This window comes from Nesoenas mayeri (genome assembly GCF_963082525.1).
Source record: "Nesoenas mayeri genome assembly, chromosome: 2".
Classification (NCBI taxonomy): domain Eukaryota; kingdom Metazoa; phylum Chordata; class Aves; order Columbiformes; family Columbidae; genus Nesoenas; species Nesoenas mayeri.
The window spans coordinates 78,787,291-78,813,377 of NC_137543.1; the positions used below are offsets into that span (position 1 = coordinate 78,787,291).

The 26,087-nt window shown below is 39.3% G+C and overlaps 1 protein-coding gene across 1 annotated transcript in view; it reads left to right on the plus strand.

Moving 5' to 3' along the window:
• The window catches only part of TRIO (trio Rho guanine nucleotide exchange factor), a 255,207-nt gene that overhangs the window by 114,380 nt on the left and 114,740 nt on the right, over positions 1-26,087 (plus strand). Inside the window, exons 11-15 of the mRNA XM_080338767.1 lie at positions 5,639-5,830; positions 16,323-16,492; positions 17,408-17,582; positions 24,017-24,212; positions 24,810-24,976. Of these exons, the coding sequence (XP_080194893.1) occupies positions 5,639-5,830; positions 16,323-16,492; positions 17,408-17,582; positions 24,017-24,212; positions 24,810-24,976 (900 nt within the window). The remainder of the gene's footprint in view (positions 1-5,638; positions 5,831-16,322; positions 16,493-17,407; positions 17,583-24,016; positions 24,213-24,809; positions 24,977-26,087) is intronic.

Sequence of the window (26,087 nt, forward strand, 5' to 3'; positions counted from 1 at the left end):
TCTAGTTTTTGCCTTAAGGGGAACTGATAGAACTTCAAAATACACTTTTCTGTGAAAACAAGTCAAGCTGATAGAGATACTAGGGAATACAGGGAGCCTAACAAGAGGAAGTTGGTTTGGCTGGCAGCTTGAAAAGGGGATGCAAGATGAATTAAACCCATGAGAAGCTGAAGACTAAAATCCTCCCTGTTAGTAACATACTCTTTCTCTCCAGTCTTAATGACTGGTAAGAGTAAACATCTCTAAGATTCATCAAGAAAAATCTCATTAAGGTAGGGTTGATACAACGGTCCTTCAGTCAAAGAAGATGATGCATTATTAGAAAATTCTGAAGTGATGTAAAGGAGCTTAGCAGTGACATCTACCGCAGTGGGTGCATCAAAAGTATGTTTACAGATTGCCTGCCTGAAGGAATGATTAAGCTCTCAATAAAATTTTATTTTAAATGTGGCCTTAGAGCCCTCCAGTGACTGAGGACCTAAATCAGAAAGCTTCCTCAGTATTGATTTCCTATAAAATTTTCCAAAATGATAAGTGTGTTGTTAGTTTTGTATATATATATGCTGGATTTTCCATATGTGTGACTAAAACTTCATTTTTAGTAAAATCTGTTTGCATGTGGAAATACTTATTTTTCTGAGTCAGACAAGCAAGAATCTATTTCTGTAAGACACTTAACAAAACCTGAATGATCTCATACTTAATACTGTGTTATTTGAGCAAAGAAGAAAAAAATGTTTGAGTAACTGAAAGGGATGAAGTGTGTAGAACCATTAGTGGGATGTAAAAAAAAAAAGCATCTTTTTAATTTGCAGTATACTTTAAAGTAGAAAGTTGTAAAGCAAATTCTTAGCAAAAATTTCCTAAAACTGAATGTTATGTTACTAGAGTTTAAAATTATTTCTTTAGAGGTTGGGTGGAATTTCTATTTTTGGAGATACTGAAAAATTAGGCTGGTCAAAGAACTTAAATATACTACAGGGGACTATCTGACAGAAGGATGGACAAAATGATCTAATAAGTAATTTTTTTTTCATCTCTAACCCTTGAATGTGTAGTGACTGCCAAGAGAGGCACACCCTCTGAGTTGTTCCTCTTAATTGCTCTAAAACTGAATGTAAGCAAGCCCCAAAAGGCATTCCTGTTGTTGATGTTACAAGGAAGATTATGTTCAAGTGTGAGACCACAATCTGCAGTCCTTGTTAAAACATGAATAACTTTCAGCTGATTTACTCCCTACCAACATTTCTGGTTGGTCCAGGTCTTTGTTGTGTTTTGGGGTTTTTTGTTGTTGTTGCTTTTTGTTGTGTTTTGTTGTTTGGGTTTTTTTTTAATAGGACTCTAGGCATAACTAGGGGTTTTCAGTTTGCTCCACTCAGAACGTGAGAGGGAGCAATGTCAAGTCAACTGTCAGTGGCGTGGCAATGTTTTATCCAATGCAGGGAGCCAGCAGTAATGCTGAAATGCTCCTGATCAAAGGCTAGCTCCTGCTTTTGAGGGGAGCCGAAATAATTATTTCTTTTGTTTTTCCCTTTTGCTTCTTCCCTCATTCTTTTACTCTGAATGAGGTGCCAGTTCCTCAGCAGCGTTCAGAGAGATGTTAACATAAACTGTGTGTCAAATAAAAAAGATGTTCTAGAGTCAATGGGCTGTGGGCTCACAAATTATTCACTTCAAAATTTGTGTGAAATGAAGACATTTCTCTTTTTTTTCTTTTTTTTTTTTTTTTTGCTACTATTTCTTACCACTACAGAAACACTAGATAATCAAAACTCAGCCAGCTAATAATCCTCCCTAAATTCCGATGTACTGACTTTTGTGCTGCACATAGAAAGTTTGACTTGTACCCGCTGTTGTTAAATTGTGTTGCTCTTTTCATGTAAAGTCTGTCCAGTTCACTTTCTGCTTACTCTTTTTTTCTTTCTTTTTTCTTCCATCCCCATGGTGATCTTTCTATTCAAGAGATCGTTTAGTCAAAATGTCAAGACTCCAAATTTTTACATAGCTGATTCTCTTTTGGGCACAGATTTTCAGCTTAGAAGCACTGGATGTAGATTGATAGTGCACTTCCCCATGCAATTTTGTATTAAATTCTAAGTTAACTTCTGTTTCAACTGTGATCGTTGTCGGCTTTTTGACAGTAGTCTATACTCAAAAAAACCATGAAAGGTGTATGGCAAAAAGTAAGTATTGGGATCTTTTGCCACACGTCGGTTCTTTTGTCCATGTGCAGATTGCATCTGGTAAAGAACTCAAGTCTTCTTGGTGTCGGTTCTTTTGTCCATGTGCAGATTGCATCTGGTAAAGAACTCAAGTCTTCTTGGTGCAAGACATGCACAAGAAAGATTCTTCCAAATCTCGTTTGAATACACCAGTCATTTCCCTAACACCACCACTTCTCACCTCCTTTAAGGTTTAAAAAAAAAAGTTACGAATTTGAGCTGATTCTATACCCACAAATGGCTATAATGCGTCAAACTAAAGGTCTGTCTTACAGTGTCCTGTAGACACCACTAGATGCACAAAGAAAATGGACTGTATGCTTAAAATGTTACCTTTACCCTCCCAGTTATCTGGTCCTATTTGATATCTGGAACTGAAGGATGCAGCAGAACCAGTGCTTAACAGTCACTGATGAACTTCTCTTAATTAGGCTAGACATTTTTTGAACACATTTATGCTCCTGGAATGTATGCCAGATCCTGTGGCAATGAGTTATGCAATTTAATTGCCTCTTAGATGAAAAATACTTTTACTTTTTAGTTTTAAGTGTGTTGTCTGATGCTTAACCATGATAGCATCCACTGTATTTAATGAATAATCTGTCTTAATTTTCTCTAATGATTTGTACACCTCTGTTAATCTACCTCCATCCGTGTGTCTCTCTCTTCCCCCTCTGTAGTGCAATAAACTCCAGTTTGTATAAAATTCAGTCCATACCTTCACTTCTGCTGTTGTATTTATTGTTGATAGTACTTATTTCTGCGCTAGTCTCTTAAACTTCACCTTTGACTTTTCTATGACGCATCAGTCACTTCACATATTTTCTGAAAATATGATGGTTTTTTTTTTTCTGAAGAATATGTAGAGAAAGATTCTCAACAGGAAGACTAGTAAAGTGATGAGATATATGTTTTTGGGGAAGGCGGTGAACTCTCCATTATGAAGAGACTTCAGCAGTTTGGAGAATGCCTCTTAAAGACTCTACACGGAAGTCCTGATTGCATCTTGGGGCACAGAAGGATGGGCTAGAGGACTTGTTAAAGCTGATTTGTTTCCCCTGGGGTTTGGGGAGGGTGTGCTAGTGGAGAAATTCTGAGCAAGGGTTAATCCCTTTCAAAACTATGTTGAATTTATCCCCATGAAGGCTTCTTTGTCAATTTAGGAAACTGAGATAAGCAGCTTCAAGGGAGAACTACTGCTCTTTCTACCTAACCTTCTGTTTTGTAACTGACTACACCTTGGGACCAATATTTTCTAAATCTTCACATTACTACCTGTTTCCATCCAAGCATTGTTTAGAAGTAATCAGAGAGCTGGGAAAGGCAGTAGTTAGTACAGCATGCCTAGTTGCTGCGATTTCTATTCCAAAGGGCAGTTATTATCTACCAAGATAAATATTTATATTGTATTTCAGATCTACATGGAAGAGAAATATCAGTGATAAGGCATGTGTCTGCTATTAAGGTTTGAGAATTGCAACCCCTTTTCAAGTAGCATCTAAGTTGGGATCATTTCTAAGTCCAGGCAGTTTACCGTACAGCTTACAGAAAGAAGTCTGATAAGCCTGGGCCTGTGTTACGCGGAAGATACTCCTGAAATTCATAAACAATGCTTTACATGTGAGAGAAAGTTTTCATTAAAATAGGAAACTTCTGTTTCAGCCATCTGCAGCTGGGCGTGCCTCTCTGTGTTGATGAAGTAGTTGTTGTTCGAGGAGCGCCTTAAGGCTCTTTGGCCTTGCCCGTTGAACACGTGTGAGCTGTGACTGTGGAAGTCAAAACACCAAAGCACAGACCAGAGTGTGTTCCAGGCCAACGTGGCCTGAGCCAGTGATCTAGAGCATTGATTAATGAACTCCCTGCTGAAAAGGGTGGGTTTGTGTTAGTCTGTGCAGGCTTTCCCAGAGAAACCAGGGAGGAGTTCCCTATATCTCCGTGCAATTAGAAAGCTAAAGGTTAAGGGAAGGCGAAGAAGCACATTGTCAAAATCAAGGAGCAGCGTGGATTGAATTCCTTACATAAATAGACTGTAATAAATGAAGGGGGAACTTCCCCGAGTTATATGGAAGCTGCACTGAGTCATGTAATCTGTCCTGGGTTTGCCTGGTAATTTTGCCTGAGACCCTGGCAGAGAGCTCGTTTCCTGCCCCTTAGTTGAGTTGCAGGGCCGGGCTTGGATTTAACTTTTGTGGGTATTCAAATGTTAATTAGAGGTGTGATACTGTACTTATGACAAAGGAAAGTACATTTGCATAGGCTTAGTTTAACTTGGCAAGCAGTGTTTTTACCTGATGTAATTGAGTTGAGGAAAAGATGGAAGGGCAGAAGGGAAAAGAGAAAAGTGTAGTTTATAATGTGAGGATTTATTTTAATAGTCTGTGGTGCAGACTTATCAGGAGACCTGATGTGGTGAAATAAGCAAAGCTTCTTTAGTGTATACTTGACTTCAGTCTTTTTTCCCTAGAGGTTAATGTTCTATGCTTTCTTGAGGAGTCTGTTTTGAGAACCATTCAAAGTCATGAAAACCCAAGGTTAGGCTTAAAAGAGCACCCAAATTATAGCAAATGTTTGGAAACAGTCCTATTTTGAATTAATGAGAAAGATAGATAGATATAAAGGCTGCCAGTTCTAAGTTTTAAGAGTTTTTAAACATCTCTTTCTTCTCTGGGCCGTAGCACTCTCAGCACATCAGGTACCAGAGTTCTCCCATTCTGTTTTCTTCCTTGACCCAAGCCTATAAGACTGCTGATCTGCATTTGTTAACCCTATGACGTCTTGGGACAATATTCCACTCTGACACTCACGTGTAGCTGATTTATAGATGTTCCTCTGCTTCTGCTTTTTCACAAACGATAATCCACTTGACACGTGAATTTTTAGGTACCTCACTTCTGTAAGGATGGAAAGAAATTTTACCTTTTTGTGCCTGGTTACTTTCTACCTTCCTGCTGGATGTGTGGATTTGGTATTGTCTCTACAAGCAGCTATAACTTTCTCACTTCTAGTAATACACATTTGAAAAGTATTCTGGCTGTGACTCTAGTGATTTTTCAAGTGTTGAAATAGGCCAGTTTGCAAGTAATCAGACACTTAGGCTGATCTTTATTCTAGTAGTGAATACAAAATACTAATTCCAAGGAAGAATAAATAGGCTCCCAAGCTCTAGATCGAGGAGACATATGAATAGACATAAATAAGGAGCTAAGGAATCAATTTATTCACAGTTAAATGAAAAAGTATCTAGAAATATTAAAAAAATGGCAAGATTATGTTCTACTACCTTAAAAAAGGAGGAAAGAAAAATACATTCCAAGGGCCTTCTTGTGCTTTTTGTTTTCATTAGTGGAGTGTCTTTAAAGTATACTGGCTGGATTTTCTTCTATTTAATCCTGTGAAACTAACTTATTTCTCTACAGAACACATATACCAACGCAGATAAACTCCTAGAAGCAGCCGAACAGCTTGCTCAGACTGGGGAGTGTGACCCAGAGGAAATTTATCAAGCTGCCCATCAGCTCGAAGACCGGATACAGGATTTTGTGAGGCGTGTGGAGCAACGCAAGATCCTGCTGGACATGTCTGTGTCCTTTCACACTCACGTTAAAGAGGTAAAACTGCTGCTAAGTTGTGGTCCTAACTTTAAGCCTTAAAACCAGTATTGTCCAATGTTACTTTCATTGTTAGAACGTTGCCATAGCAAGTCATGAAACACCTATTGTAGGATGAGTTTTGGTTTGTAATTCACTGCGAATTGAGGGCTGGGGTAGGGTAGTTGTCTCTCTTATGGATTTTTTCTTTTTCTTTTTTTATTTAATTTTGCTTTTCACATGAAGCTTCTGCCTCCCTTATTGTGCAAGTACACATGCTTGTTTGGCCACAGGGAAGGGCCAGATCAGGGAACTGATACAGCTAAAAGACAGTGTTGCAGGGGAATCAGTACTGTGTACTTCTGTCTTTTGTGAGGGTGGTTTTTTCTTTGTTGTTGTTTGGGTTTTGTTGTTGATGTTGTTTTTGTTTGGTTTTGTTTTTTAGTGTTTTTGGATGGTTGGTTTTTTTTGTGCTTTTGTTTTTTTGGGGGGTTGTTTGTTTATTTTCCATGTTTGTTGGTTTTTGTTCGTGTTGCTTTTTGTTTGTTTCTTGCTGCTTTTTCTTTTGGTTTGTTTGGTTTTGTTTTGCTTGGTCCAACCAGCTCTCCAGTGCAGTTAACTGAGTTGTCACACACATGGTTAGACTGACACTGTTTAGGAGACTGAAACGTATGGCAGAAGCACAAGATTACCTAAGGCAACCCTGCTGCCCAGAGAGGCTTTGTTTCCTTTTGCTGTTTTACACGCTGCATTTTGATCTTGTATATAGATAGTTCTTCATAACCTAAAGAGCTTATCTGATAATGACAATGGTTTGCCTCATGTTTGCAATTTTTAGTCTTCTTCAAAGGTTGAACTGATACACCAGGAAGAATAAAATTAAACCAAATGCAGTTTTCAGCCAGATGAGTTTTCTGTTCTGATTCAGAACACAGATCATACAAATTTGTAAGTTCATAGGAGAGGGGAAGAACAGGCTAGAGTGTTAGTAAGGACTACAGTAAGCAGTTTTGGTTAAAGGTAGTGCCAAATTTTAAAAGCTATAGGTTACTTGTTTTCTGTTCAGAGCTTGTGTTAAATCTTCTCGCTGCTCCAACTAGGTGAAAATATGAAAGGCTTCTGGATCACAGCATGTTAGAGTATGTCTTCCTTCCCTTCACCCTACATCAAGAAATGGTCTGTTCAGTGGGGATGCATAGTATTCAAAGTAACTTCTTCAGCAAAACCTTGTAGAGGGTAAGGGTGGGAGGTTTTTTGTATGTGAAACATCTGCTTTGCACTTGAAACAAACACACAAGGCAGTTGGGTTTTGAAGAAGGTCAGGAGTGAATTACTTTTTAGCTCTAGACATGAGTACATAGCTCCCCCATCAGTTTTCTGTTACATGCTTCCTTGCCAATATTCTCCCAGGACTCTCCTTTTTTAAACAAAACATAAATGCCGTATCGTAAGCTATTCTGAGGGGCTGACTTTTTATTTTACTTTTCTGAAGCGCATAGTGCTGTTCCGTTGCCTGTTGCAAAGCACAGGAGCAGGCAGCTGCTGAGACATGTTCATTGTTTCTACAGATTTATTCATTACCTGTTTTTCTTAGCATCAAGAAGAGCAGCTGGAATGGTATTTAATGGATACAGTTTGTTGTAGTGATGAAAGATGGAGACTGTAAAAGGATTTGCAAGGAAAGGACTTTGAAGAATCCCAAAAACTGAAAGGCAGACTGATCTATGAGTCACTATTGAATAATTCTGAGAGGCTGATCCAGATGTGCTGGAATGTCAGCACTGCTCCCCTAGATAATAATGTTTTATTAAAAAAAGAATAGTCTGTATCTTGATTTATATCTTTGGGAAAATAGATACTATTGTGAACTCTTAAGTGCACACAGCTGTTACTATGGCAGCCTCTTTGCAGCCTAGATTTTGGGGGAAAGGTACTGTGGCTGATGTACACAGGTTGTGGGTTTTTTTTTTTGGTCATATGGCTGAACTTTATACCTAATAAAGCCCTGAAAATTAAAAAGACTACTTATATAAGTAAGACTATGTTTTTATTTATTTGCATTCTACTTACAAATAGAGAGGAGAGAGTGAGGCAGGTGGTTCATATTTAATAGACTAGTCCTTTGGTTAAGATGTAAAGAAATAGCAAAGTCAAAGCTGTCTTGTGCTTTGTGTTTTCTGGTCTGTCTTCAAGAGCACATTGTTTGTTACCAAACATGCATGAAGAGTGCTGAGAAGGCATCATAAAGCAGATAGAAGATAAAAATGCCCTGAACCTGAAAATCATCCATGCTTTGCTGGCAGGACAATTGCATTTCTCCTGCAGGATGTGGGAAGTTGCTGAATGAATTAGTGCATAGTTTTCCACTATATGATGGAGTGAAGAAATTAATGTGCAGACTTAGCTAGTGAAGAGAGGAGTTCAAGTGGTAGCATAGTAGTTGAACCGGAAGGAGATACTTCAGTTGTTTAAAAAAGAGAAAAACAATACAAAACAAAACCTCCAAACCAACCAATGAAATAAACCCACAAACAAAAATAAACAAACCCCAAATCAAAAAAAAACAAACAAAAAAAGGCCACCAATGCATTTTGCCTTTCAAGTATTCAGTGTGAATTTTGTTTCTTCTATCTTTTTTTTGTTTGTTTTTCTGGTCTAGAAAACAGGCACAACGTACAAAACCCCTGTTTGTGTGTTACAGTTTGGAGGGAGCCACAGAGCTGAAAAAAGCTGGTAATCTTGAGTTGTTGGCTGTTTTGAGACTTTGAAATCTGGCTCCAATATCCATTCAATAACTTGTGGTTTTTTTTAAGTAGAATGTTTTGTTGTGTTTTATTCTTTTTTCCCAGAAATACTTCATGTTGAATGAATGTTCCTTCTCTGGATGAGAGCATTCCAATACTACTTTTCCTCTGTAGCTTTACATAACTGTCATGGTTTAACCCCAACCGGCAACTAAGCACCACGCAGCCACTCACTCAGCCCCCTCGGGTGGGATGGGGGAGGAGAATCAGAAGAGTGAAAATAAGAAAACTCCTGGGTTGCGATAAAGACAGTTTAATAAGTAAAGCAAAAGCTGCACACGCAAGCAAAGAAATTGAGGAATTCGTTCACCACTTCCCATTGGCAGGCAGGTGTTCAGCCATCTCCAGGAAAGCCAGGCTCTATCACGTGTAACAGTTACTTGGGAAGACAAACACCATCACTCTGAACGTTTTCCCCCTTCCTCCTTCTTTCCCCAGCTTTATATGCTGAGCATGATGCCATGTGGTGTGGAATATCCCTTTGGTCAGTTGAGGTCAGCTGTCCCAGCTGTGTGTCCCCTCCTAAACTTTAGTGCACTCCCAGACTCCTCAATGGTGGGGTGGTGTGAGAAGCAGAAAACTCCTTGACTGCTTGCCAACAACTCGAACATCAGTGTGCTGTCACCTTTATTCTCATACTAAATCCAAAACACAGCACTATACCAGCTACTAGGAAGAAAATTAACTCAATCCCAGCCAAAACCGGGATAATAACCTTTATACTTGGCACAGAATTTGCCTGTGACTTTACCCAACTTCCCTGGGAAGCATCAGCCCCACAGTGCCTGCGCAGTACTGTTACTTTGTTGGTGCTTGGTAAATCAGCACAGTTCCCACTTTCAGAAGTGGTGTGTGCTTGCCTCAAAAGCAATAGTTCAGCTTGGCACGTCCTGGAAGCAACAGACTTCTGCTATACCTGTGCACAGAGCGGCTGTGTACTATATGTGCAGCAGCCTGTTACGATGCACGTTGGCTGTCTTCAACATTTCCAGAAGTTCTGTAGCCAGGTGGTTACAAGCTGGCAGAGCTTCCTGTGGCTTACGAACATCGGAAAACAATGTGTAAGTTCTCAGGCTCCTCATAGACTAACCTCCGTAGACCACATTTCTCATTGGGGAAAAAGAGGATGTATTCAGAAAAGCCAGAAATGCAATGTTATGGAATGATACACCATTACTCACTTTGTTTAATGGTGACCCAAGAAAATCTGTTGCTTTCTGTATATAAATTGTGATTCCATGTTGTTATGTTATTACTAGTTTTAAATTTGTAAGGCTGTGAATATTGATTTTTAGCTCCCATGCAAACAGTGAGAAATTTCAATCCTTAAGCCAAATTTTTCAGTAAGTGATGTACTGAAGTTAAGCCGTGCGCTGGCGAGCTTTAAAAGTGTTTGGGACCATAAATATCCCTGCCAGAGTCTTTGCATTGGAAGTACTGTATCCTGGCAGGTTCCCAGCCTGAAGATGGATAAAATGCAACTGAACATCTGAAACTGTTGACCATTGCAAGACAGTGAATCCTTATGGCTTTTATGTCTTTTGACATTTAATAAATATGAGGAGGGACAAGGTGAGAAAAAAAATTGCACAGATATGTTTACTAAATAAATGCTTATTATAAAAGGTTGTGTGCAGAACATAGGAGCAAGAGTCATAATAGTCTTTGCTGTAGAATTTGTCACCAAGTAGAGATGAACAGGATTTCGGTGTGAATTCAAACTCTTCCATACACATAGCCACAGACACACATGCGCACACACACGCTCTCTCTGAAATGGCTCCCTCAGCATCTATGAGTGGGAAGACTGAAATCCTGGCCAAACCAGGTGTTTGTAGTAGTGCCAAAGTAGAGCAACAGATATTTTCCTTACTAGAGTCAAGTGTGGGAATACAGACAAGGCTGTCTGTATGTGGAAGAGAATGATCTCTTAAGAGCCTGTTGGCTTTTTGCATATAACCTTTTGTGTGTATACTGACAAGTCAATTATACAATAGCTCAGAGTGCTTTGTGTGTATACACAATATGCTTAATAGTGTTACTAGAAGATGTCTCTTTTTTTTTCTCTTACTCAGACTAAACTTTGCACCAGAATAGACTGAGATTGAAACAAAGAAAAGGGAAGTAGAATTGGCTAACATTTCCAATACAAAACCTTGCTATTCCTGACCAAAAGTAATGAAACAGTAGTCTGTGCAAGCTGTTGAAGGAAGGTGGCATCCTTTTGAGCATGCCAGTGCATGGGAAGGTTGAAGAGGTTTGGCTCTGGCCATAATGCTGCCGATGCATTCACACCTAGCTATGAATGTGTATTTCTTTTGGAAAACCTTGCTGATAATGGTCTTGCTTTGTCTCACAACTCACTGACAGAAGTATGTCCTCCTTTGCGTTATCTGATATGGAAATGGTATCTGTCTGTGCAGCCTTTCATTCATTTCACCCCAGGGTGGACCCTGAGGTAACAGACCTGTGCTTCTGGTCTCCTGTCACTCCTGAATGTTTGAGTCATCTGTGCTGATGGTCTACAGTTCGGATTTGGATGGCATAATAAGGCTGCTTTCTCTTCTCCATGCCGTTTCCTGGCAGCAGAGCAGCTTCTGGATGCCCCCATCTAAGTGTGAAGGTTCTGTCCCCTGGGCTTTTGTGCATCTCTGATATTTTTATTGTGTCATTATAGCACAACAATGCTTAATGTTATGGGTCTGGAAAAGTGTATGTGGTGCAGTCTCTGGTCAGTACTTTGATAGGACAGTCATCTTGAAGCTGAGAGTTGAGGAGAACAGTTTTTAAAACTGAAATAAGAGAAACATTCAGTGGTGGCACACTGAAGTGTGTTGTGGCTTACTAGTTCGATAGGATTGGAATCCAGTTAGCCAGCACAGATTTTTCTCTCTTGAGTTTTTCAATACTGATAGCTACTTTGCTTGAAAAAAGGGGATCAGATTAAAGTCCATGCATTATTGAAATAGCACTAAGTGCTTGAGAGAAGTGAGGTAGAAATAGGCCTTTAAACTGTGTAAAGCTATGGTATAGACTTTTTTCTTGTGCAGTTAAGAAATGGGACAAATACTAGCAGCGTAACGGTAGTTAATATAATTTTAGAAAGACGTGACACACTTGTTTTTGCTTCAAGGATAAATTTATTCTAAATAAGAAATTGTTTCCATTCTAACTATAGAATAAGTAGGGATATTTGAAGCTTTTTAAGATTATTATATCTAATTTTCAAAAAATAGGCATGTATTCATTTTCTTAAATGTCTCTGAAAGACTTTGGAAGACAAACTCTGGGCCAGTTTAACATATTATTATTTTTTGTTTTAAAAAACATGCAGTATTTTGACCACTGTATGTCCTGAAAGCCAAAGCTTACAGACAAGACACAAACATATCAGCCCCTTTCTGTGTCCAGATATACTTAATAGGGAATATTATTGCAACGTTTAGCCCTGTACAAATAATAGCTCCTACAACAACTCTGCCCGTGATAGTACACATACTGCAACGCTGTGCTGGGGAGCAGGGGCAGAAAGAGGAATTGGCGGTTTTTACACGCAGAAACTGTGTGCCTTCCTTTGTCTTAGCCTGCTGAGAAGGCTAACTGCATATCGGAAGCTGTTATTACAAAAATGAAAAATAAAATAAATTGTGAAAGAGTGCGATGGATATTTTACCCGGATAAAATAACTCTGTGTGCTTGGGAAGATATTTACTCAAAAATAATTTTCTCTGATTATATTCAGTAAAATACAGTAAGGTCTCATTTAACTGCAGTTTTTGAGGAGATTGCAGGGATGGAGCCTAAATGGAGAGAGAGAGGCCCATGATGGAAACACTGAAACTTCCAGGATGTTGCAGACAATTAAAATAATACCATCTCAGTGACTAATGGCATGCTCCCAAGAACTTAGGAAAGAGGTAGCACAGGATGCAGGCTCATTCAAACAGATGTTTCTTAGTCTGTGCTAAATTTAGATCAGGAAAAAAAAACCTGCTGGGTGAAACATTTGCCTGTCAGGGATTCAGAATTTTATTTCCCTCCCCAATTTTAATTCTGATAAGATGTGAAGAACAGATGAAAAGAGCAGAAGAGCCTCCTTCTGAGACTGGATTAAGTTATTTATACAGTTTTCTCATGGTATGTTAGAGCTGTCTCGCTGCTGGATAAAGTTCTGAGGTCATAGGACTCGTTTTTCTTAGGGATCTTCATGCTGCTTCTTTTACAGAGAATAGAAAAGAACATGCCTGGAAGTTGCTGAAAAGTTCACGCTGAGATAAAGTTCATAGATTTTAGTGACAAGTTTGTCTGTGGTTGTTTGGTTTGTTGTTTTTTTTTTTTCCCCACTGGATTTCTGTTGCCAAGCTCTCTTTTATGGAATAATGGGTTACCTCAGAAAATCATTGTACTACAAAATCTGTAGTTCTGCACTGCTGAACGTGTATGGGTAAGCTCCAGTCTCTGTTCACCCCCCACTGTAAACTGTTTGCTTTCTTTTGGCTTGCTGTGCAACCTTGTACTGTCTTCATCCTTAGTTTTGTTTCTGAAAACAAGGTAATTTACGTCATTTCCAGTATATCCAGTGCTCATTCTGGTTTTAAAGCTGTATACGAGCCAGCTGGCTATTGCCACCCATTATGAATTAAGCTCCTCTCAGTAAATTGCATGAATTTTTATCCAGCTTTAATAACCTGACAGTTTCCTTCATCTGTGGTGGCTTTATTCTAACTTTCGTGTATAAATATCAAGATTATTTTGAGGGGAAACTGTTTGTCAGAAACTTACTTAGTGGAGATGTGTAAAAAGCTTATTTGGGATTGTATTAGAGTAGCTTTTGCTATGAAGTGTCAGAGAGCTGTTTAGTCACTCGAGAAATGGCTTAAATTGTTCTGCTTTCAACAGCATATGAATCACAGCTAGGCAAGTAATGCATACTAATTACTGTCCTTCTTTTTCTGCACATTTGTAAAATGTTTTTCCTTCCCAAGCAGTGGGCAATTCAGGTAATGAACTAGGCAAACACAGTGTATTTTTGAGCCCTCTGGTACCGTGGGGGCAAGAGACCATGCCTACAGTCATCCCATGTTGACCAGGCATTAAAGCCAGGTGGCGTAACGCTGTTGTGCTGTGGCCCATGTCTTTCTGCTCTAGGCAGGTGATGTTGCTTTGAACTGGCTACACAGAAGGAAAAGTCTGTTTGTGCTGTGTTGGCTCTGTCCCCAGCATCCAGGCTGAGCTTTAAGGGAAGTATTGATGTGCACTATACATCACCAGCCTAACACTTAAAGTAGTGTTGCTCCTGCCAGGTCCTCTCCACCTAGTTACAGAAGCAGCTGAAGTGTATGTGAAGAATAAGAAGTGGTGGAGGTGAGCTGTCCCTTGTACAGGCGTGACACAACCCAGCCGCAAAGAACACACCAGAAAAAATCCTAGTGGTCCTTAGACTTGCCTTCAGCCATGGTGCAGGTGCTTGTAAGGAAGCCAAGGGACAAACTTGATGTAGTCCAAGACACTCAAATTGGCTTTGATTCTGGTTTGTCTGTAATAAACGTCTCTGAAAAGGGGGCCTTTTATGGACATTGCAATAAGCATGAGGTAGAGACCTTCCAGCTATCACCAAACACATGAGATCTACAGTTAACAACCAAGTGTTATTCTCAAATGAATATATTTGCACAATTGCAAGCTGCACTGGTGGTTGTGTGCACACACCAGCTCTCTGAGGTCTCTAACATGGTGTCCTATTATTACCGTTCAGACATAAGCCTCATAAGCTAAGAGGGGAATAAAAACATGTCCACAAGTTTTCAGTTTGTATTGTTAGGCTTCATGGGCTTAAGTTTCATTTGTCTCGAAACAAAATTTGCCTTCCGAAGTATGCATTTGGAAAAAAAAAAAAAAAAACAAAAAAAACAAAAAAAGGAAAAATTTGAATGCTGCATTGGGTTATGCTGGAATGAATGTTGATGGATGCTTTTGACCCACTTGCTAAGTTCTATTGATTTGTGCTCCTTTTAATAAGAAAGACTGCTGTGGCTTGAGCTTGAGGTGTTTACAAGTATGGAGTTGCATTCAAATTTGTGACAGATTGTCTTTGAAGCATATGAGTAGTCAGAATAACACAGTGTGCATGGATAGGCAGTTCCATTTGGAGGGGGTAGTAGATTTGTAGAAGAGAGCGTGGCTAAATATCGCTAATTCTTCCTTATTTGTGTAAATTTAGCCTGTAGCTTGATTAACTCAAAACCTACCCCAGGAGGCATGTAAAGCTCTAAGATGTAAAAACTAGAATTTGGTTTTAAAGTAAAGCTTCAAAGGAACCGATTAATCAAGATCTAGAATCCTTAATTGAATTTTCTGTTTTAATGCAGCTCCATTGGTAGTTGGGAAACCTTTATGATCAGAACACTACAGAAACAGCAGCATGAAGTGGGTACTTCTGTTAAAAATGTTAAGCAAAGGAATAAAACATTTATTTGTCTTTCTTTTGAAATTAAGCCAGTTTGATTGCTTACTGTCTGTATTTTAATTATGCTAACCTTTTAATTAGGTTCAAAGTTAATAAAGCCTATTTGTATCTCTAAAACATGTAAAGGAAAAAAGATCTTAATACTTTCAATCAGAACAGAGTTATTCTTTCAGGATTAAAAAACAAAACAAAAACAAAAACCACAAACCCAACTCCAGTCCGTGTTCTTGGAATTGCAAAGTTTGGGATGTGATGGTAAAACAGAGAGGAGGGATCCGGGTTGAATGCATCCTGTGAGGGCAGCTATTCTGTTGTGCTGGTGGTGCTACAGCAGATGCCGTGCTTTTTCTCTTCAAGCAGGGTTCTTACTAGTTGTACAATAGATGGTTGATGGTTTGTTGATGCATGATTTTCACACAGAGCTTAGGATGCATCACTTGCCTTGTGAAATCGTGGAAAAGAACACAGCAGAGTTCAAGTGACCAGCAGTGATACCTAGCTAGCATATACCTATGGATTTTTCCATACGCTGCAACGTGTGCGCAGTTCTGAACAGGAATACATGCATGTGTTAAGCAGCGAGGAGGTGACACATGATATTGAATTAATTGGTGGAATTACTTGTGATGATTTTTGTTGTAATAGTGCAAAATTGAGATCAAGAGGGTAAAGTAAACACCATAGCTGTACAGATCATGATAGAAAAGTAACTTCTCACATTTGATTTCTCTTTGTGTTTTGTTTTCTGTAATGTTCTGTTTTCCTTTTGTGAAGGCCACTGAAGAGTGTTGTTTTATCTGTGTGCGTGTGTCAGCCTGGCAGTGTAAATTTGATGGTGGCTACAATACATCTCCCTTCCTTCCTTCCTTCCTCCCTTCTCTCCGGGAGTGTTACCATAGCATTTTCCTCCCAGGGACTCTCTCGCAAAGCTGCAGATGGGGTTCTCGCTATGAACTCTGTGTTGCTCAGTCGGATACACTCTGTACCGTAGAAGGAAAATGGGAAAGAAACGGTGACTTAGCAACACGGATAAAGCTTTCCTGGTATTTCCAAGAAGCGAAAACCTTATTTGAAACAAAGGCTTGTTTTGATGAAATTGAGGATGGGATTTTTCTATGAAGAGAAACAAATCCTGTTTCTCCCCCTCACCTCAGTCTGTTTTCTCTTGTCCAAGGAGACTGATTTGAAATAGTGACTGCCTGATCCTGGGGCTTACATTTCTTTTTTCCCCCTTCTTCTCTAGCTGTGGACATGGCTTGAAGAGTTGCAGAAAGAACTGCTTGATGATGTCTATGCTGAGTCTGTGGAGGCTGTCCAAGACCTCATTAAACGTTTTGGTCAACAACAACAGACCACCCTGCAGGTTACAGTCAATGTCATAAAAGAAGGTGAAGATCTTATACAGCAACTAAGGTAAAACAAATTTTTATTTAATCTCTTCTGGTGTACGTCTGATATTCTGTGAAGCTCTTTCTGTTTTGAGGGTAGAGATGGTGACTACAAGATATGACCTATAAATAAACCTTGTAAATATTAGGACTACAGTGATGTTTCATGCTGTACTGATGGTCTCTAACCCTCTGTTTACAGGAAGCTCAGCTTGTAAACATTACTTCCACAAGAAGGAGATTTTGTTTACCTAAGCTACCTTTGTGATAGGAGCAGTCTATGTCTTTGTAGTCTGACATGTGGGGCTCCACAGCATTCTGAGTAGCAGCCTTTTCGTAAAGAGCCACTTGAAGTTGTTTTGCTGACTGATACATCATTTCATTGTAGTAAAGACCATTACTTTGCAGTCCATTACATTCAGTAACAATCTAAATAAATTTGGACTCCAGCTGTACTTATACAAGTCCCCTTTGCTGCAGGAACTGATGTTATCATATCTGAATTTGCAGGTTTTATACTAAAGTAAAAGATTAAGTAATTTTTTTCAATTATTATTATGTTTTTGGTTTTTTTTTTTAAATTCTCAGGAAGGCTCAGTAAATAGTTACCATATGCCACTTCCTTTTCACAACATAAGGGGTTGTCTCTGGTTTAAAATGTTGTTCTTCCTGTAAACAGAATGTCTTTAAACGTTGAATTAGTCAAAAAATGAAAGTAATCTAATTTCCTAATGCTTTTTCAAGTACTAAAATACAATTTTGACTTTATTTAGCAAAGATGTACAGACTTGGCTTTCATGTAATATGATTTGCACTGACCTTGTCTGAAACAGTCTTGGATTTTGTGGTCATGTATAGCATCCAAATTGCATGTTGTTTTTTTTCAATAATACTCTCTCTTTTTCTTTTTTCCCTTCTTCCCCCTCCCTGGTTTGAAAAGGGATTCTGCCATTTCTAGTAACAAGACTCCCCATAACAGCTCGATCAACCACATAGAGACAGTGCTGCAGCAGCTGGATGAGGCCCAATCGCAGATGGAGGAGCTTTTTCAAGAACGCAAGATTAAGCTTGAGCTGTTTCTGCAGCTCCGCATATTTGAAAGAGATGCAATAGATGTGAGTGTCTGATCTTGGAGTTGCTCTTACTTCTCCTTTTGTGTAGGAACGTTTATGCTGAGATGGTTGTATAGTTGCATTGGCATGTGGCTCAAATGACTGAATGACTTAGTTCTACTGAACTAAGGTTATTGTCTTGTACATGGAAGAGTCAGAGTGCAGAGCTGAGGTTTTTTTATATTAACTCCAGCTCTGATTGACTCCCAGTGCCTCTTTAAGCAAGTGTCTTGGAAAAACATAATGTACTAGTTGCTTCATCTGGTAAGTTTAGTTTGAATATCAAGCTACCTTAATAAAACTAGTATACTTACAGTTAATGGGAGTAAGACTTGCAAGATGGTTTACTACAAACCCTCTAAACTGTTGCTTTGTAGTAACATCCCTCTTCTCTTTTCCGATTCAGCAGTCTTTTCTCAGTTGACAACTAGAAGTGGTATTTGGATTTCTGTTTTGATCTTTGGGGGTGTTGTATGGGCTGTCTTTCTTTTTTTTAAAATAAGATGCTTTTCCCCCTCTGAAAATAATGCAGAACCAGTTGTAGCGCCACACACCTGCAAAACTTCAAGATGTTTTGAGACTATCCCAATCTTGGAGAAGGGGCTACAGCTTATCAGTTGGGAAGTTTCTGTTTGTGTGCAGGGACATGCGTACAAACAGACATGAAACTCCACATGGAGCTCAGCTTAATAGAATTGCACTATAAAGCTTCAGCTAATTTGATCATATGACTTCTGTGAAACAACTAGCATTGTACACAGTAACTGAAACTGAGTTGGTGCCTCGGAAGGTTCAGGGTTATCCACTGGTAAATGATGCTGTTTGAGTATATAAACGGCTTGTCTTGAGACTCTGGGCCAGGAGTTACAGTAATAACTTTACCCATTTGCTTGTACAGAGTAAAAACTGCAACTGTTGGTTAGGTATGAATGGTGTAAGGGCAAAGAGGCAGTCAGCAAAAGTGATAGCTTTTTTTTTTTTTTGTCTCCTTAAAAACAGAATTAGATTTCACTGCTGAAGTCTCATTTAGCTAAGCATATTGTTAGGAGCAGTGCAGGAATAGGCAGACGCAGTTCCTTGATCTGTGCCCAAAGAGGAAGTGAGAGCATGCTTTCTGTAGTAATAACAATTCTGGTGTAAAGGAAGACTAAAAAGGTCCTCTATTTTGCAGTTCACACTGAGGAGGTGAAACTAGTCTGCAGAGAGTTTGCTACTTTGATTATGTGAGAGTAGCCTTCTTGAATATGCAAGGCAAGACTGGGCAGAATTGTGATAGTTACAGTTAGTTGGATTACTGGTATATGTGAATGAACATAGAAAGTATCCCCTTTTATGGAACTGTCAGCAATTTTGCGATGCCTGCAGAAGTGATCTGCAGTGCTCAATGGGGTGTATCTGATGTTCTCAGAACACTTTTGTTGAGGAAATGGCAACCTTGGGGGGCATTGGAAGAATTAGGTTAAAGTTTTGAGTGAAGTTCATTATTAAGGTGATCTCTCTATGCTGTAGGTTACCTAAACCAGTATTCTGCAATAGCAGGAGGCTGTTTGCAGGAGCCCTGCTTTGCTGATATGTTCTAGTCCTTCAGTACAGGGTGGCATCTGTATAGATAGTAGTACTTCTCTGCATGTTGTTTGGTAATGGTCATAGGATTTTGGAGTCGAAAGCTGCATATCTGAACTTGACAGGTCTTATTTTTTTCTGAAGCTGACACTTGGCATGCTTTACATTTGGTACACAAAACATAAAGCAAAGTACCAATTACCTTGTTGAAAGAGTTGGTGTATTGTGTTTGTATGGTTTGGAAACAAAAATTATGCTTATTTAAGGTTGCCAAGGAGCCCTCCAGGGAACAAACTGACTCTGGCTGCAGAGAGTCCTCAGCAAAATGTTGAGTGCTTTGCTGTCTCTGTACTGTGTCCTGTTCTCTGCTTCCTCAGCAAAGCATGCTTCTCTTTTCCCTCTCCCTGAAGGTGGATGTCTGTTCGGAAACTTCCAGGAAGAAAATGCAGGGACTATTTCCGGGTCAGTTTTTTGAAAGCAGAAGCTCAGCTGAAGTAATGTGATAGTGAGGAGGAGCTAAATGCCACCTAGGAACTTGGAGTCATTGTTTTGACCTCTTCCTTTGTCTCAGATTTTGTGTGACTGGCCCAGTCAATTAAGACTTGGCTGTAGGGGCAGTTCATTCAGGGGAGCATCCTGTGAGGACAGTTTTTCTGGAAGGCAAGTGGTGTTTTTAAAAGGTTGTCTTACTGCTTGCAAAATAACACAGGCTAAAATGGGACAAAGGGTTCTCCTGGTACTGCAGGATCATATTGTGCAGCTGTGCTTCTGGGGACAGTGGTGAGATTTGCTGGCAGGGTTAGTCCTCTTGTTCTTGTCCTTACTCTTCCCTTATTATTCACTGAAAAAAAATATTCTGTTTCTTTTAGTTGCTGTCTTTTTATCCTGCAAGTTTTCAGGCTTTTCTGCTCTTCTGAAATTACTGTAACCCCAGTACTGTCTCTGTTTTGCCCCTTGTTCTTGGCATGTGAACTTGACCTTCTTTATTCTCAGTAGGCTTTTAAGTGCCATTGATCATGAGCTAATGTGTGAAGGACTTTTGTGAATGCCTGTATTAACTAAAGGTGAGAGGAGCAAAATGTACATAAAGAGTCCCTTGCTACGGTGTTTAGTTGCATAAGCAAGATGTGTGTGGATCTAGCCAGTGGGTAGGTGACACTGGTGGCAATGTATGCAGCCTGAAATGCGTGTGTCTCATCTGTGTCTGTGCATTTTTTGCTCGTCTGTAACTTAAATGCCTCAAGCCCTATGTCAGGGCTCCACACAAAGCATACCACACACTTCTCAACTCACAGCTTTATCTCTACTCTATTTTTGACCCGCACTTACAAGATGCCTGTTAAGTCATACAGCTGAAAAAGCAAGGATGCAAAGTGCTGGATCACAGAGATCTAGCTCTTCTCGCTTTCCCATTTTACGTTTTCCTTTCTCCCCAGCACATAGTATTTTCCAGGTTCTGATTAGCACTTGGTACAAGGAATGGTAGTTACATCCTTCTGAGAAGAGACTCACGGTTCTTTATTTCTTTCCCACTCCGTGTGAAAGTCGGCATCCCTTCTGTGTTACACACTGCCTTATGTCCCGTCAGTGTTACCTTTACATTTTTTAATAACTAGCAGTGTCAGGCAGCGCAGACTCTGCACTAGGAACTTCTATGCTATGGTAAGTAGTTACCCTGTGTTTGATCTGGGTTGTCCATTTCCTGAGAGTGGTGTTAATTTGTGATGCAGTGGCTTTAGATGTTTATTAGTCGCTCATCTTTGTTCTGTTTGTTTAGTGCTAGTTGTCTTGACAAAACTTTAAAAACAAAATAAGAGCCCATTTGCTCTAAAAGTGTTGTTTGTAAAGCAGAACTTCAGGGGAAGCTCTGAAGAATGTGGGCAAAGAGTGCTTAATGCATGTTATTTTTGTTTTAACTCTGCCCTCAATGCATTAGAGATTTGCACAGGGGGTGCAATGGCTGAAATAGATCATTTTGAGCCACACAGGTACTGCTGAAAAAGTATAAGGATTACTGCCCTTGCTAGAAACCCTGGCTGTGATGTGCACTGACTTATTTTTTTTGAATGAATGGGGGACCATGCTGGCATTTTCTATTTAGTTGGATTGTGGGCTTTCTGGTCTTTTGAAGGGGACAGGGAATGTCTTGCTCTTACACAGTGTTTCAGAGTGCTTTAAACAATGTGTGGACCATGATCTTAACCTCAAGGACGCATGAAATACCATGGGAAGAAGTTAGAATTCTTACTGTTGTTCATTGTTGTTCCTTGGAGGCAGTATCACTGACACCTCTTGGCTGAGGTGACACATGGTGTGGACTTCTTCAGACTACTTGTCATTCATATCAGATACAGTGAATCACAAGATAGTCTGGGAGGAGATCGTGACTATAATCTACTTAAACCATTCCATAATGATAAAAATATGGGCATTTAGCCATTTAGCTCCCATTGTGAGCTAATGGTGTTGATTACTTTATTTACACCCAATTTGATAGTAAGAGAGGTAAGGTTCTGGCATCTGTTCTGAAGGTAGATAGACTGGCTTTGTTTTTATAACAGTGTCACAAATATACCTTGTTAAACCTTAATCCACGTTTTAATGGTGTTTAGAAAGACAGTGAAAGATAATGTTTTGATGGTGGAGTTTCACAACCTTCTTTAATCCTTAGGTTTTTCAGTTTGACCAAGTCTAACTACAGTTACTTCTTGAGGATAACTTATGGATGTTGTTAACTGAACTGGATGAAAAATCTGGAAAATCTGATTTGTGAGAACTGCCATAGTGCAGTGAGTGGTTTGAAGAAACAAATGTTAGGTGACCTCCACTGCTTTTGACAGGGAATAACACAAAGTTTTGAAGATGAGCTGGAAAGAGCAGGTCTGACGTGTTTGAGAGAGCAAAGGGATTAGCTTGGAAGTAAGTGGTTTCTCAGGCTGGACTGTCAGGAAGACTTGAAGTTTCTGAAGTATTTCAGGTCAGTTAAAAGGAGATGAAGAGTAGAGAGGTGATGAGACATGTTGAGCATGGACCAAGTAAAAGGGAGGTAAAGGGAAGTTATGATTTTGTGGGAGGAGAAGACTCTATGTGTGTGTGTGTGTTTGTTCAGAGAGGAAACCGCTCATAATGCAGAAGTAGATTATGTGTGTAATGTTTAAAGCACATGGAAGTGTGGTGAAAAAAGATTTAAGCAGTGCCTGGAGGCCATGTCCTGTATCTCTTCTTGCATCGCTTGACCATCAGCTTTTCTGTTTTCATTGTTACCTCTGAAACATGTGTCTGCCTGTTTTCATTTGGGTAGAACTATTATAGCTGATCAGATTTAGAGATTGCAAATAGTTATCCTAATTGTTTGCTATCTCACATCATGGCATGATGCAAAACTTGAATGCTTAGTGAATCAAGTAGAATTTTTGCAGAACACCTTTAAAACAGGAAGTAAACTCACTAATGCTACAATTGTAAAAATAATTGCTTTATTTGTCTGTTCTTTGTGGTGCAATGTGAGCAGAATGGAAACAATCCTTCAAGAAAGATTATAGATAACTACAGAAACTTTATAGAGATTATTTAATTTTGCTTTCTCCTGAATTCTGGGGGTTTTTTTCTACAAGGCTTGTTTTCCTGTTATTTATCTTGTAGTTGGATGTCTTGGTAACTTCACAGCTCTAATTAACCGCTTGGAAAGCATAGCAGCATATTCCTTTTGCTGAGAACAAATGACTTCGGTTAAATATTTATGCAGGCAGTTACTTTGTTGCTAATGCCTGCTTAGTCAGGTCCTTTTTTCCCTGTGTCTTGCTACATAAATAGATGTTTCCCTGTCATTTAGCACCATTCACATCAGTTTGTCTTGCTCCTGGAATAGTAGAGCTCTGGAGCTAAGCCATACTTGGTTCTTCATCTATAATTTTGCTTTACCTATTAACTACAGTAGTTTGTGGCAAAACTCTGCTAAAAAAAAAATAAAAAATACAGGCTTGAGGGATAAGCGTGTCAGACAGGCTTGTTGGAAATAAGTAGCTGATGCCATAAGAACTAAACCCACTTTGATCAATGAGGATTGTAAGCATTATCCATTAGACTTAAAAACAGTTTTGTATCCTAATTAAAAGGAGTATTTTACATTTCAGCCAGGTTCTAGAATGTTATGTGAGAAATGTGTTTTTGTGGGCAGACAGGAGGAATTGCTCTTGTGGTACACATGTTAAAAAACTTCCTTAGCTACCCTTTTTCTGGACATCTTATGGCTCCAATAAAATCCAGAACTGAAGTGTAAACTGAAGTGCAGCTGAATAATTTCAGCAAGTAAATTTAACTATGATGTTATAGCAATACTGTAATAAACTAATACTTTTTGGTTTTGCTCCATTCACTAAGTACCTTGCCTTTTGTAACAAGTAGGGCTTCTCATATGTCTGGTCAAAGTTGAAGGTGCTCACAGAGGAGTAGAGCTGGTTTTTTGTGTGTGTGAGGGAGCTTGAGATGGGTATAATTGAAAGCTAAGCTGTGTGAGTTATTACTTGGTGTACTCTGTAGAACTGAAAAGAAGTTTTAGATCAAAAGTGAAGTTAAAAACATTTTAATTTCACCTGTTGGACAAATGATGGGTTGGTGAAGGATTACCTTAAACAAAGCAAGTGTGCCCACAGTGTTTCAAGCACTGGTTGAAGGAGAGCTGTTGCAGTTCTCAATGAGATTCTTCTTTAAAACCCATGCTGAAAAACCCCACATCTACACCATGTTGAACCTGATCAGTGGAGTCAATTGACAATGAGCACCTTGAGTTCCTGATCTCCATTGTCAGTACAACATTCAAAATAAACATAATCTAGTAAGTAAGTGAAGATTATTTTCTTTCTTTTTCCCCCCAGATAATTTCAGACCTCGAGTCTTGGAATGATGAGCTCTCTCAGCAGATGAATGACTTCGACACTGAAGATCTTACAATAGCAGAACAGAGGCTCCAGCATCATGCAGACAAAGCCCTGACCATGAATAACTTGACCTTTGATGTCATCCACCAAGGGCAAGATCTGCTGCAGTATGTCAATGAAGTGCAGGCATCTGGTAAGATGGCTCCTTTGTGCTATTCCAGGCAGTGGGTTTATAAGAATTATCCAGTTGTCTCTGCATGGGATGTGTTGAAATGACAGAGAGGCTGGTTAATGGTAAACTGAAGATGTGTGGACTTCTCTTTTTGCCTTTATACTCAAATCATTTGATAGCATTCATGAGAATATGCTGACATAATGGCAGGTAATTTTTATTTTAAAGTGGGCAGCACCTGAAAATATTTAGGTTTTTAAGAGGGAGATTCCACTCAGGAAGTCAGTAAAACTTGAGTAAATAGCAGGAAGTTAATTTTATAGTTAATTGAAGCAATACACTCAAGCCAAAATTTTCAACTTTCCAAGCAATAGGTCTTCCTTTTTTGTTTCTTATGCCTTTCCACTTGATGTTTTTAACCATTTGCAGTCAGACTGCTTTAAAACAACAACAACAACACAAACATATTTTTAAGAAACTATGCTCGTTTAAGCAAATGCTCCAAGGATTAAGTTGCACATTGAGAAGAAACTGGAAAGGCAAAAGTAAACCAGCTGAAACCAGCTGTTTGTCTTTGGGAGACTTGTAACTGATTTGTAAACGACTGTGTGATTGCAGGTGTTGAGTTGCTTTGTGACAGAGACGTAGACATGGCGACTCGTGTCCAGGACCTGCTGGAGTTCCTCCATGAGAAGCAGCAGGAGCTGGATGTGGCTGCGGAGCAGCACCGCAAGCACCTGGAGCAATGCGTGCAGCTGCGGCACCTGCAGGCTGAAGTCAAGCAGGTACGCAGGGGCCTTGGCCCCCCAGAGCTGTTCCACACCACTCAGAGAGGTCTGTTCCCGTGAGCAGAGGTGGGAAGTTGCCTTCTGCTATATAAAGTCTTGCATTTGGAGGGACTTTAAATTGAACACCTAAGAAACTTCATCCTCTGTTAACATGAAGTGTGTTTTTTAATTTGCATTAACAGTCTGTATTTCTGCATGGATGCAAGTAGTAAACCCACACTTTTATCATCTCTATGGTGATCAATAAAAATGTTCAGTGATAGTCCCTGCATGCTGGCCTAATGCTTGTTGGTATATTGTTTGAGACATCTACAAATAGTGATAATGTAATACCAGCATAGTTTGCATTCTGGGAGAAGAAAAATAAGTTTTTGCTTTTCCTGGCAATAAAGTGGCAAGTTTTGAGGTCCTTATCTGATAAACACTTAAACCTTTGGGTGAATTTGAGATGCTGTGGGCAAAACCACTGAAGTAGGTACAAGTTTAAAAAACAAACAAACAAAACACTAGAAGGGTTAGAGTTTTTGATCTTGCTCACACTTGTGAGCATCACAGAGGTCTACTACAGTCTGTTGTATGTCCCATAATGGTTCCCAGTGCAACTTGTCTTCTTTTTTTGTTTGTCATAAGGTCTTAAAAAAATTCATCTCCCTCATGAGGCTGTGAATGAGAACTCCTGAATTGCAAAGTAATATGAGTGGTCGCCTTAGCATAGGAAAGGTGAATAGAAGGTTCCCATCCCTTTGTGGTGTATCAGTGGGTTAGGATGGGTTAGTAAGAAAAATAAATTCCTATGATACTGAAATAATATTCGGTTGCAAAACAGAATATAGCACCATAGAATAAAGACACACTATTAAATAGTTACTTATATTGCATTCTCCCGCAATAAAGTAAATACCTTGCTCCACTAGCTTTGTATGAAGTTAAATGTGACTTGAAAGACACACGTGTTTAACACCTATGTTTGCAGAACAAACATTCTGTATTTTGGCAGATATAAGCAGATGATGAACATCGCGAAATGTAGAGGGGTATCTGTGTTGCACTTAGTATATGGTTTGTAAGTCATTCTGTAAGATCTTTAACTTTTTTGAACCACTACTAG